Source organism: Strigops habroptila, chromosome 10 (genome assembly GCF_004027225.2).
Source record: "Strigops habroptila isolate Jane chromosome 10, bStrHab1.2.pri, whole genome shotgun sequence".
In the NCBI taxonomy this organism is placed as follows: Eukaryota; Metazoa; Chordata; class Aves; order Psittaciformes; family Psittacidae; genus Strigops; species Strigops habroptila.
In genome coordinates, this window is record NC_046359.1 from 15,677,053 (window position 1) to 15,690,218 (window position 13,166).

The 13,166-nt window shown below is 51.1% G+C and overlaps 1 protein-coding gene across 2 annotated transcripts; it reads right to left on the reverse strand.

Annotated features, from left to right (window-relative positions):
- Positions 1-7,387: 7,387 nt before the first annotated feature.
- Positions 7,388-12,928, reverse strand: IRF2BP2 (interferon regulatory factor 2 binding protein 2). 2 transcript variants are annotated; one of them, XM_030499566.1, is made up of 3 exons: positions 11,440-12,789; positions 10,279-11,180; positions 7,388-9,307 (listed from the first exon to the last, which is right to left on the reverse strand). In XM_030499566.1, the coding sequence occupies exons 1-2, from the start codon at positions 12,461-12,463 to the stop codon at positions 10,465-10,467; spliced, it is 1,740 nt and encodes a 579-aa protein (XP_030355426.1). In that variant the 5' UTR covers positions 12,464-12,789; the 3' UTR covers positions 7,388-9,307; positions 10,279-10,464. The 2 variants fall into 2 exon arrangements, with proteins under 2 accessions (XP_030355426.1, XP_030355425.1); XM_030499565.1 differs by having other exon boundaries at positions 7,388-11,180; positions 11,440-12,928.
- Between the last annotated feature and the right edge of the window lie 238 nt (positions 12,929-13,166).

Genomic DNA, 13,166 nt, shown 5'->3' on the forward strand with positions numbered 1-13,166 from the left:
ATGCCCTTCCCCAGCATGGTGCATGCTGAAACGCTCTTCCTCAGCCCTGCACAGCTGTTAGGTGCTTCCCCACCTCTCCACCATGGGGAAAAGAGATGAAACCAGCCACAAGGTTCCTTCATTCTGCACAGCTCAGACTCCAGCCAGTCACGTCTTGGTGGCCAGCCTTATTCCCAAGTGATTTCCTCATGGTCAACGTATGTTAACATTTCCTGAATGAGGTACAAAGACACACATGCAGCACAGACATCACTTAGGGAGCATATCCAGTAATTTGAATGAATCTCACTGCTTCAGCTTAGTTCTCAGGCTTACCCTTTTGGTTTCCTCAACTTGGAAGCAATTCCTGACTCTATTACACCTTCCATGTGCCTGACCCAGTTACACTGGCCCTGATTACCACCTCTGCCAGCTCCTCAGTGGGCTTGGGGGTGACAGAGTGCACCCCACTGCCAGAGCCCAGCCACCCCCCACCATCCTAACACTGCTTGCATGCCAGGACTCACAAAGCTCTTTCCCATTAGGACACTGCTAAAGAGAGAGCAGCAGTAATAAATGGCTTCAAGAAACTCTCCCAGCCCTTCCTATTTATTATAAACCAGTGAGATGCCAGTACCAATAAGCAAGCCTTAAAATATATGTGAGATTCTGTTTGGAAACATAATGTTTTTCTCTTGTTATTCAGGAATAAGGATTGTATTTCCAAGGTAAATTAACTTGAAACACATTTCTAAAGTTAGTTTAAATTGTGAATTTGCCAATCAAGTTTGCATTGACAACAAAAAATGCTTCCTTTTACTTCAAGAGAAGCAAATACTGTGGAGAAAAGGCAGGCTGGTGGATGAGTAACAGCTTCAAGTCTTTCACCCCTACAGCTCTGCACTTCCTTCTAGTTATTCTGAAAAGCAGCCAGAAGATGCCCTGCGTAGAGCCAGGAGCCCTGCAATGCTGATGACAGGAACCAGCATGTGATTTTACTCATCGGCCACCCTCTGCCCCTTTCCATACCAGTTTTTCTAAAGACGTGCTAGTGAAAAAGTTGAGGGTAGAGCAACTTTACTCTGCTCAGGCACGAATTGCTCCTTTGCCTTATCGGCACATACAAAGTACCCTGAAAGAACCAACATTTCTGCTGAATTATTTATAGTATATGGAAATGATAATAACATAAAAATCTGCTATGATTTAATTAATTATGAACAAGTAATAAGGTAATGCTAGCAATACATTTAACTGAAAAACCTATTTATAATGAAATGATTTCTTATAAATAGAGCAAAACTGTGTGTTGGAACTCATCATTTACATTTAGGTTCTGATTTTTCCTCCACTAACTTTACCCACAGGTACACTCCCGTGGAGCCAGTTAAGTCAATGACAGAGCTGTTGGCAGGATGGGATCTAGTTTAGGATTAGAAGGGGAACATATTGCAAAGGAAAAAGTTGTTTTTTTCTGGGGTTTGGGGGGTTTGTTTTTGTTTTAAACAAAGGGTTAGCAATTCAGTCCTTAAAAGATGAGCTTTGCTTTTTGCCTGGAGAGTAAATTCACCTTATTTTGCCTTTCTAAGCCTCATTTTAAAAGCAAATGAAACCCAGATGGCACTAACTCTGTTTCACAAGTATTGCTTACCATTTGCCTAAACCACTCTTGCCTGACTCTGTACAACAGCTTCTGCCAGTGCAGACCCTGATACATCTGTGGGTGCCACGACAAAACCCAAAGTTTGGTTACTGTGATGTGATGGGAGGAGGGCACCTGAAGGAGTGTGCCATGTACCATCTGAGCAAGAGGGATTAAACGCAGACTGCTGTCACCAGCCTGTCCCTGGTGCTAGTTGGGGCCTTAGCTCAAGGGAGTGATGAGAAATGAGACCAGCTAGCTTCCAGCTCCAGCAGTCAACAGGCAGAAACAGGGATAGATGGCACCTAATTTATCTTTTTTTCATTTTTAAGTAGATAGTCTCACTGCAGTCTTTTATCTCTGCTTTGAAATCAAGCTGGTTTTTAACTCTAGTCAGGTGCAAACTGCTTCACAGAAGCAATACCGGGGTTTGGCTGTAAGCAGTAAACAGAAAGGATACTTCATTACTGTCACCTTCTTGGAAAGGGACAAAGTGAAATATGAACAGATCTTGCAGTCCTGCTTTCACTGGCCTAAGTCAGGGGTGCTTGGAAGAGGAACTCCAGGCAAGCTGGAAAACATACAACTCAGAGTCTCAAGCTGGATCCATCTGCAATAAACCTCAAGTGCAGCCAGTACTCCTCATTGCCTTTTGTCTTTCTCATCCAAAAGAAGCCTATGGTGGAGCGGCACTGGTACCTCTTCCTACAAATGAAGCACTGCTTTGGCTTTTGGAGGGGTTTGTGTGTTCTCATGCAGGATCTGAAAACCTGTAATAACATCAGGCTCAGTAAAGGAGGAGAAAGCCCTCTGCCAACAAAAATAGCCACATGCACCGCCTTTGATAGGCCAAACGTAGCCCATAAACAGGCAGTGCCACAGCACCACTTCGAAGCTGCTCAGGAAGAACTTAAATGAGCCTTGAGGTCTCATCCAGTGAGAACAGTGCGTATGGCCAAAACCCAACCTCTCAGACAGCCCCTTTCCCTGCAGGCACCTCTGAAGGTCCTTCCGCAAGGAAAAGGGCGATTCAGTTTGATGAGGAGAGGCCAGAAGGGCAGGTAGCCCTGTCTCTCTGCAGCCAGGGAGCAGCTAAAAAGGGAGCCCGGAAGCTTGCCTACGCAAAACAGATTTATTGGTGTCGCTCCAGTGCTTCGTGGACTGTTATCCATCAAAAGCAGCACTGAAATTGGCACTCTTCGCAGAAAAGGAAGGGATCCACCCCAAAACACTAAATGTCAGGAAACTTTTGTGACACAGGATGAAGAAACACATGCTGCTGTTGCAGTTCGGAATGTTCCTGCTTGGAACATAACCGGGCCAGGCTCCTGGTCTGCACCTTTGACCAGCACCAGGACCACACAAATCCTGCAGAGCCCTTGCTGCATCTCCACCCCAAGGGGTGGCTGGAGGTCAAATAACTAACTACCCAGCACACACTGCCATTCCCAGGAAGTCTCACTGGCTGGAAAGCCTCGCTGTTAAGAGGCAGACTTCAGGAAATAACCGAATTGTGGAGGAGAGGAGCACAAGTCAGACCTCCACCTTTGCAAGTTTTTTTTTTTTAACATGGTCAGATAAAGAAGTCTGGGCAAAAAGCCACAGTAACCCTAAGAAGAAGAACCAGTGAGGTGAAATAAGCCTCTGGATTATAAAAACATTAATAGGGGATATGAGGTAGCCAGTTCAGTTACAGGCACAGGTTATTTTCCTCTCTGAAGAAAAGCAGAGGGCTTACACAAATAGAAGGGCTCTTACAATATGAAAGTAATCATCAAAATAGCCTTTTAAGAGCATAGCTAGAAATCTTTGCTTCATGCTATTTATCATCATTTGTTTCCTCCAGGAATGCCAGAAGTCGCAGCTTAGACGTCTAACCAGAAATTTTGAACTAATTAGGGTCCCCGGAATGACAAGTTGAAGTCCCAGCGGGGCCCATCCAGCCCCTTTCTTCCCAGGTACAGGGAAACCAACACCCAGCGTCACTACTGCATGAAGTGTTTTGTTGCCCAGAGCTAATAAAGATAGCATAGAACTTTCTGCAGGGAACAAAACGCCTTCCTTCTGTAAATTCTGAAGGGGAGGTTGCCCTGACTGTGTTCTCATAGGGAAAATGGGTTGAGCTCTATTCAATCACCACCATCAAATCACAGGGAACTTAGTGGTTGGAGGTTTTTTTAATTATTACAATATGAAAATATGAATAGGTCTGAAAGCGTGATGGAAAAAAGTGCTGCTTATACTGGTTTGGCTTCATTGCAATGCATGAAGTAGGATCTACAAAGGCATGAGTCGGCGTGCCATAGCTGATTTTTTTCCCGATTTTCGTTAAGTGAAAGAAAGGTGATGTTCAGCATCGCCTTCCCCTGTTCCCATTGATGTCTTTCATACAGTACCGTAATTGTTGAGCTTTCTATCAGTTGAGGGGTGATGCATCTTAAAGGAGAAATTTGTTCCTAGTGCTTAGCAGCAGCTGAATTAAGTAAGGAAAAAAAAAAAAAGACTTATGAATAGTCTGGACAAAATGAAATGCCTTATTCCGTTATGCAGTTTTTGCCTAATATCTGTAAGTCCTCTTACAACTGGACAGTTGGAGAATATGACACTCATATAAAAAACGGTTGGAGAAAACCTGGATTTCTGGTGGAAAATAAAAATAAGGGAATCTATGTGGAAAAAAAATCAGGCCTCCTTCACCTCATAAAGATGCAAAAAGAAGAAAAAAAACCCAACAAAAAACACAGAAGGGAGAAGGAGAAAGCTCAGCTTGCTTTCTTGTGCTTGCTTTCTTGTGCCCCAGGCCAAGTGGGTGGCAGCGTGAGGCCCCCATCCACAGCCCACTGCCTGCCCGCTTCCCAGCAGCTCCAGCCCGGTGCTGTGGGAATGGGAGGAGTTGTCTCCCGCTGCAAGGAAGTGACCTGGTGAACCAATAACCCCTTTCATGTCTGTTTACTCATCTTCTGTTTGTTTTCAAATGGTTGCCAGAGGAAAAAAAAAAAAAAAAATTAAAGAAAGGAAAAAAAAAAGGGAAAAAAAAAAAAGCATGAGGCATCTCTGGGATGGCGGGGAGGGGTAATAAGTGTTTTGTAGCAGAAAAGGGTAGAACAAAATGCACACTTGGCATTTTTGCACAGAAGAGTGAATGTCCTTCTTCCCAGAGGCAACAGCTGAAGTCTCCCTGAACATCAGGGGCTCCCCAGGGTTTCTCAGGGAAGCCACAGCCCTCCACAGAGGACAGCACCCTGCTGCCTAGCCGCAAGCCCCTGGGCAGGGTGCCCCAGGCTGGGATTGGGCACCCCGGGGCTGGGGACCACCGGGACAAGTGGTGGCAAGTTAAAGGGGATCCCAAGGCAGGGGCATGGCCGGGCGCTGTGTGGAGGTTGGAGCTAATGAGCAGGAATGCCTCTTGCAATGTTTGCCAAGTCAAAGGTGATGGGAGGAAGAAACACCGACTACAGCAGGAAGCTTTGGTGAACTTTCCTGGCTTCTCTGTGAGTTTATTTTATAGGGGACTTCCACTAGGTGCAACATTTAGGGTTTTAGCATGCATTTGGGGGTTTAGCATGCGTTTGGGGTCTTAGCACACTATATCATTCTCTACAAAACTGGCTCTTGAGTCACAGAAAGAAAAGAGAAGTTAGGTGGTGCATAAAAATAACTGCAGAGATGTTGTCATCAGTGCACCTATGTCAACCAAGTAAGACAGCTGTGTCGACAGCAACATGCGCTTAGGAGGTTTCTATGGGAGATGTGTGCACCTCCTCTATGAAGACAGGCTGAGAGAGTTGGGCTTGTTCAGCCTGAAGAAGAGAAGGCTCCAGGGAGACCTTGCAGCAGCCTTTCTGTACCTAAAGGGGCCTATGAGAGAGCTGTAGAGGGACTTTTTACAAGGACACATAGTGATAGGATGGGGGGAATGGCTTTAAACTGAAAGAGGGTAGATTTAGATTAGATATTAGGAAAAAATTCTTTACTGTGAGGGTGGAGAGGCACTGGCACAGGTTGCCCGGAGAAGCTGTGGCTGCCCCATCCCTGGCAGTGTTCAAGCCCAGGTTGGATGGGGCTTCGAGCAACCTGGTCTAGTGGAAGGTGTCCCTACCCATGGTGGTGGGGTTGGAACTGGATGAGCTTTAAGGTTCCTTCCAACCCAAACCATTCTGTGATTCTTTCTCGGAAGGGAGGCTTCAGGAGGGTTCAGCCTTTCAAGGAGCTTTGTGATTCAAATTTGAACCCTGCACTTAGCGCTCGAAGTCCATGTCCTGCTCCAGAGACTGCCCCAAGGCAGTGAAAGAGTTACCTCCGGAGCGGCAGCCCCGGTGATGAAGTGGATAAGCAGGCACTCCATTCATGTGCTGGGAGCACTGCCTGACCTCGGGCCATGTCAGAGGAAAGGCGGCCCGGCTTCTGGGAACAAAGGGCAAGGGAAGGAGGGTGACTCAGGAGTCCTGCTGGCCTACATGGGATCCCGGGGAGGGCGGCCGGGCCGTCCCATGTCCACTGCGACGCACCTGCAGCTGAAAGTAAATCTGTACACTGCCCAGGCCTACCTTCTGTTTTAACAGGGGGAAAAAAGCTTTCTTGGTGTTTTTTGCTGTTTTACTTGTTTCATTATCTCTGGGACATAGACTTGAAGGTGTAGTTTGCACTGGGCTGGACTGTGGTGGATGACAAACAAGAGTCCACTTGGGGAAAGGTGCTTGAGGTATTTTTTTTAATTATTTTTCAAAAGCCGTAGCTGGAGCCACCTAAATGAAAATGCGTGAGGAGGAGAAACATGAAATGCTGAGGGCTGAGCCTTTTCAAGCCTAATTATTAGACACCTTCTGCGTGTAGCCCTGCTGTGGTGAAGCATGTGCTGAAGTGGTAGGAGCCAGGGCTACCAACGCCTCAATTCACAACAAGCTCAGCTGCTCCTGATGCCATCAATTTCCACATGGTCTAATGTCTTCTCCTCCTGCGTGAGGAGAGGCTGTGGCCTGCTGCTGTGCCGTAACACCCTGCACACCACACGGGATGTCCTATGCCACTTTGGAGGCGAATTAGACAAGGAGAGTGGGTGCAAATGGCAGAGTACGTGCCACACTGATGGCTAGCCATCACCCCGGGAGGGCGAGCGGGTGGCTGAGTGCCCCCAGATCAGCATCCCATCCCACCCCACCTAGAGCAGCTGTCCTGCCAACAGGACGGATGAGTAGGGCTTGGCCCAGGCACAGAAGGAAAGGATCCAGGGGCTCTGTTGACATAACAAGCCACTAGAGAGCACTCTCAAATGTATTTATACCCTTTGCCTAAGTGCTAGTTCATAAAAACACGCGGTTGCCATGGCCTGGTTTACAGCACATCTAAAAAGAGAGCTCCCAAACATACCAGGTTTTCTCAGGCCACCACAAAGGCGGTCAAAGCCTCCCTTGTGCAGCGCCTTTCCCATCCCCTGGGACCCAGGCACAGGGCAGCACACACCCCCCATTTTGCCCCTCACTGTTACCTGTTTATAAGTAAGTAAGTGTCAGAAACAGTATTAAAAAATGTGGGGGAAAAAAAATACTGCACTTTGGCAACTATAGCTTTTTCGAGTTTTCTTTTTTTCATACAAAAAAAAGTGCAAGAAGTATTTAAATCTCCTAGTTTCCTTACACTCAGTGCCAGAAGGAAAAAAATTATGTAAAAATGGCAAGAGGATAATTCACAGCTATCAACAAAAGCATGATGCAGGTGATCTGCCAGGAAAAAATAGCTTTGGAAAAAAAAAATAGTAATCACACATTCTTCATTAAAACACTTTTAATACTACACAAATTACAGTATCACCTTTTAAAAAGTTTAAAAAGGAGTATTAACAGTAGCACTGTTGCAGCTAAAGCACTTCAAAATAATAATGATAAGAAAAAAACAAAACAGAAAAAAGCTTGTATCCCAGGAATTAGTAAACTGGTATAAAGGGAGAATCCACTGGAGCATTATTGTAATTGAGTAAAGCAACCAAAAGGAAAAAAGCAACACTGAATGTGAGAAAAATGAGCTATGTATGAACACCCTCAGTTTTCATTTTTTTCCTTTTTTTTTGGTTTTGATTTCCTTTTCCACTTCACAAGCTTTACGGCGCATATTAGACTTGGCCAGGGTCTGGGGGCTGAACATCAGCCGACCGAGTGTAGCCACCACAAGCCATTTCTTTTCCAGCTACTTTGCTCCCAGGCCACTGCCTGGCATCCCCAGCCAGGAAGTTTCCATCCTCTCCAGGAGTCACAGAGCTGCAGAAGCAGGAGCAGGGTGGCCAGGGGGGAGGAGGAGGAAGGTCCACTTCCTTATGGGCCTCTCCGCCCAGTCACACCAATGTGTTTTCAGCCCCAAAACAAGGATCTGCTTTGTCAGGAGCAGGTCTCACCCTCGGCAGACTCAGAGCTGGGCCACCTGATAACACAAAATTGAGGGGCGGGCTTTTTAGGGAGGCTTTAGGGTTTTGGTTTTGCTTCTTTTTTTAAGAGTAGGGATACCACTTTAACCAAAAACATGAGCTTCATCCCATGGGAGGTATTATGCCAAGCAACTTTGAAGAACTTGTTACCATCTATCAGCTCAAAATCCTTTTTTTTTTTTTAATAAAGTGCCTAAATACACATTTACACAGATCATAGTGGTTCCAAAGAATCCTTTACAGTTGTTTTTTTTTTTATATATAGGTATATATATAGGTATATATATATAATGTGCGTTTTCTTCAAATTGGCTAAATGTGTTTACATAAGACACCAATCTTGACTATAGGTATAAGTTTTAAAGCGTAATATTGACTCAATGAATTTGTTTATCATGCAAGTCTTATCTAATATTACATTGACCTGTAATATGGAACACAATGTAGTGGGTGTGCTCATTAAACACTTCATAAAAAATCACTGTGCATGTGCAGTTCTGATCTTCAAATACTAATAATGACCATTTCTTCAAAAAAAAAAAAAGTAGTCTTCCAAAAAAGATCTACTCTGCATTCAATTGTAGTCTGAACATCATCACAATAAGAACAGTTGACTAAAAAGCACCCAAAATTCTTCAAATTATAGTCGGCTGAACAGATTTTTCCTCCTCCTCCTCCTCCTCTCCCGATGCTGAAAGTGTTTATTAGTCCATCCCCGGGAAGGGATGACCTCGCCACCCTCTTGCTCAGGAACAACCACTTAAAAGCGAGTTATAAACACCTCAACAGAAGCGCTCGTACAGCTGCAGCATTGCCAACAAACTATAAACAGCACAAAAACATCACTATAAGACTCGAACTATTTCTAGTAACCAATGATTTATTGATTTTAGAAGTCTGCTTGGTGATGCAGAAGCGTGATCAAAAGAAGTGGCTTTACAAAAGAGTTCTCCAAAGTAGCTTAAAAGGCAGGGCCAGGGCCATTATGTGCAGCCCTAATTGCTTTCATTTCAACCAGTTTATATTTTCATTTTCAAAGAATAGCAGTAGGTTTGTTTCAAGCACACGTAATAAGGAAATTACAGGTTTCCTCCACCCACATTTGGGCTGTCACTGATATGTCCGCGGGCAATCTGGCAGAGCCTCAGTCACCGCTGTCACTGTACCACACCGTACCTTGCCACTACTTGGAAATACCGGGTCAGCGATAGTAACAATAGCAACAGCACTCGAGGTGACTGATAAGCAAACTCAAAGTCCACCTGCACTATCTGAAAATCAAAGTAAAATAAAAAAGTTAAAAAAAAAAAAAAAAAAAAAAAAAAAATCAGTCCCTCCCCCACCTCCCCAGCTTCATCCAAAGACACAAAAGCCCCAGAAGTGATGCTCAAGACCTTCAGAAATGGCAGTGCTTACGTTGGCGCCTTCGCCAATTGTGTAACTGAAGTTTGTTATCAAACCTCCACGTTACGGTATGCAATTGGAGAATAAAGGCAGTTTTGTACTCTTACAACTGATCACGTGAACTGCGGTCAACTTTGCCTTTAGAAAAAAACAAAACAAAACAAAACAAAAGAAAGAAACAAAACCACACCACCAAACCAAAAACAAACCAACCCAGAAATCCCTAACTCAACAGTGCTGCTCAGACACCTCTCCACACCCTACTCTGGAGGCAACTTCCCTTGAGAAACACAGAGGAATTTGGGACTGGATGTGGCAGCTCTGCCATCACAACCGGAGCCGCTGCGGCGCAGTTCTGGGAGAAAGCCCTCCTGCTCCCTAAGCTTGCCTGGCCGGCGGGGTGGCAAAGGGCATCCCTGCCTCAGCTAGCCACTCTTCTCCCCAACCGCCTCAGACCAAGCTGCATGCGACCAGCTCTACAGGACAGGGGCCAGGAATAAGGAATCACAGACAGTAAGGCAATCTTTACAATGTCAGAAAGTGTATTTGGCATTTAAAAAAAAAAAAAAAAGGAAAAATGAAAAAAAAAAAAGGAGGAAAAAAAGAAACAAGTGCATACAAATACAGCTAAAAGCATTTCTTGTTTGCCAAGTGCTCTCTAAAAAAAGCAGCGCAAGTCACAGCCTACATTGAACAGTAACTGTCACCAAGGAAGCACAACAAATAGTTGCTATAACAAAAGGGAAAAAGAAAAAAAAAAGGGGGGGGAAAAAAAACCCAAAACAAAAAAAAAAAAAAAAAGAGAATTAGAAGAAATGCCTTTATAATAAGTACATACCTTTTATCTTCAAAAAATATAGAAACACAATGTATTCAAAAAAATCAAAATTATACAGCCATGTTTATGAAGTCTACATTTCCCTTGTCTTGGAGATATATATATATTTATATATATATTTATAGATATATACAGAATTCGAGCAGTTCGAGTTCAAGGTGACGTCGGGCGGCGAGAGCAGGCAAGTCACGAGTCCCTCTCTTTTTTCACTTTCACATCTCCGGCCAGGATGGTGGCGATCTCCCCCTGCATGAAGGCCCAGGGGACGTTGGAGCCGACCAGGGGGCACTTCTCCCCGCTGGGACAATACACCTCCCCGCTGGCGCCCTGCTGCTTGATGCTCTGCCGGGAGCAGGGGAAGCAGAACTTGTGGGAGGGGACGGAGGGGCACTGCACGAAGTGGGTGTCCTCCAGGCGCTCGTGGCAGAGGGTACAACACAACGGGACGCTGGCGGCGAGGGACGAGTCCGGCAGGCTGGCGGGGTGGACGGGCTCCAGCCCGCCCGCCGCGTTGGCCCCCTGGCCCGGCACCTCCCTGCCGGGGCCCAGCCTTCTTTGGTTCATGGCGGAGGGCGAGGGGGGGCTGCTGCTGTTCCTCCGCGTGGTGGAGTGGACCTGGTTGGCGTCTTTGGAGGCGTGGTTGCCCCCGGCATTGTCCGCCACCAAAATGAGGGCGGCCATGGGGGACTGGCCGTTCTGGGCCGCCTCGGGCGGCGTGGTCCGGTTGGAGTGGGGCGAGGCGGTGGGCGGCGGGGGCGACATGAAGGGGGTGGCCGTCAGCGGCAGCTTCATCCCTTCCGACGAGGTGGGCAGCCAGGGCTGCACCTCCCCGTTGATCTTCGGGGGTCCCGCCTCGCCCTCCGGCTCGGGGGAAGGCTTCCTCTTCCGGGCGGCTCGGGCCCCTGCAGTGATATTGGGAGAAAAAGGAGGAGGAGGGTGAGGAGGCAGCGCAGTCGCAACGCACCGCCGAGCACGGGGGTTACCGCCGTGCAGCCGCACAAACGCGGAGCCGCGGCTGCTCCCCGGCCATCCCCCGGCCACCCAGGTTGTCGGGCCGAAGCTGCCCGGCATCCTCCGCCCCGCACGCCGGACCCCCCCACCCCCAGCCTTGTCCTACCCTCTCCAGCCTTGCCCGCCGCCCCCTGGTCCCCGCCGCCTCACCTGGCTTGGCCACGGCGCCGTTGGTCTCGTAGCCCAGCAGCCTGCTGCCCGCCATGCCTGGCTCCTTCTTGAACTTGCTGTCGAAGGGAGGCACTGCGTGGCCGCCGTGCTGGTGCAGGGCCAGCAACGTGTCCCGCACCGTCTTGGGCTTGGCCAGCCACTCCTCGCCGCCCGCTCGGCCCTTGCCCTCGGCGGCCAGCTCCGCCGCCGCCGGCAGGCTCTCGGCCGAGCCCCGCTTCTCCTTGGCGCCGCTGTCGTGCTCCCCCGCCGCGCTGCCGCCGCCGCCCGACGAGGAAGAGGAAGAGGAGACGGAGCCGGGGCGCTTGTGCCCCAGCTCGCCGGGCTGCCCTGCCGCCTGCCCCGCCGCCTGCGCCGCCGCCGCCGGCTGCTGGGGGACGGGCACGGCCATCGGGGCGGGCGCGGCGGAGATGGCGGCCAGCGAGGCGGCGGCAGCGGCGGCGGCGCGGCTGCCCAGGCCGCTGATGGCGGCGGGGAGCCCGGCGCCGTTCACCAACGGCACCAGGGTGGGCGGCACGGCGTGCGTCCGCCGCGGGTTGGGGCTCTGCCGGTTGAGCTCGGGCGGCTCTTCGGGCTTGGGGAAGCCGTTGGGCACCAGGATGCCGTTCACCTGCCGGCCGCCGTACTCGGCGCCCAGGCGGGGCGGCGGCCGCTCGGCCGCCAGCGAGTAGCGCTCCAGGGGCTGCGGCGGGGGCCGCGCCGCCGCCTCCGCCGCCGCGGGGTGGCCGAGCTGCTGCTGCTGCGCCAGGAGCTCCTTGGCGGAGAGCGGCGGCTGCTTGGCGTGGGGCGGCGGCGGGGCCCGGCCCTCGGAGAAGCAGCCGTGCGCTCGCTTCAGCTGCCGCGCCGTGTCGATGACGAACTCCACGCGGTCGGCGCCCTCGTAGTTAACGCAGCCCCGGCAGACGGGCTCGGTGAAGTCCCAGATCATGGCCCAGGGCATGCGGGGCAGGTCGCACAGGTAGCACGACTGCCTGCGGGAAGCAGCCGCCACCGCCGCCGACGACATGTCCCGGCCCCGGGGCAGCGGCGAGCGCCCCCCGCTCCGGCTCCGGCCGCCGCCTCCTCCGCCCCTCGCCACCGGAGTCCCGACGAGGAGGCTCGGCCGCCGCTGCCGCCGCGGGACCGTCCGCCGGGCCCCCTCCCCCTCGCCTTCCTCTTCCGTGCGCTGGAGCGGGGCGCGGCGGGCGCCCCGGCAGGCAGAGCTGCTGCGGGGGACGCCGCTCCCCTCGCCGTCTCCGCCGGCGGCGCTCACAGGGCGGCGGGGACGCGCATCTCCGCGGCGCGGTTGGCGCAGGGCTGCGGCCGCTGCCGCCCGCACGGCTCCCCCGCTCGCTGGCTACTACGGGGCGGCGGGGGCCGGCGCGGCGCGGCGGGGCGGGCGGGGCGGGGACTGCCGCGGGGGCCGGGGCCGGGGCTGGCGGCGGCGCCGTGCCGGGCTCCAGCCGCCACCGCCGCCTCTGCGCGCCGCCGCCTCGATTCTTCGACAGTGCCGGCCGCGCCTGCGCGGTGGGCGCCCCCGCCCCGCCGCCGCCGCGATCCCGGCCCCGGCCCCTGCCCGCGCCCCCCGGCACTGCCACCGGGGGTTCCTCCCGCCGCCGGGGGGCCGCTGCGCCCCCGCCCCGTCTTGGCCTGGGGAGGGCTGTGGGAGCGGAGAGGGCCAAGGCGAGGGGTGTGCTGCGGCTCCCCCCTTTTCTGCCATTATTTTTATT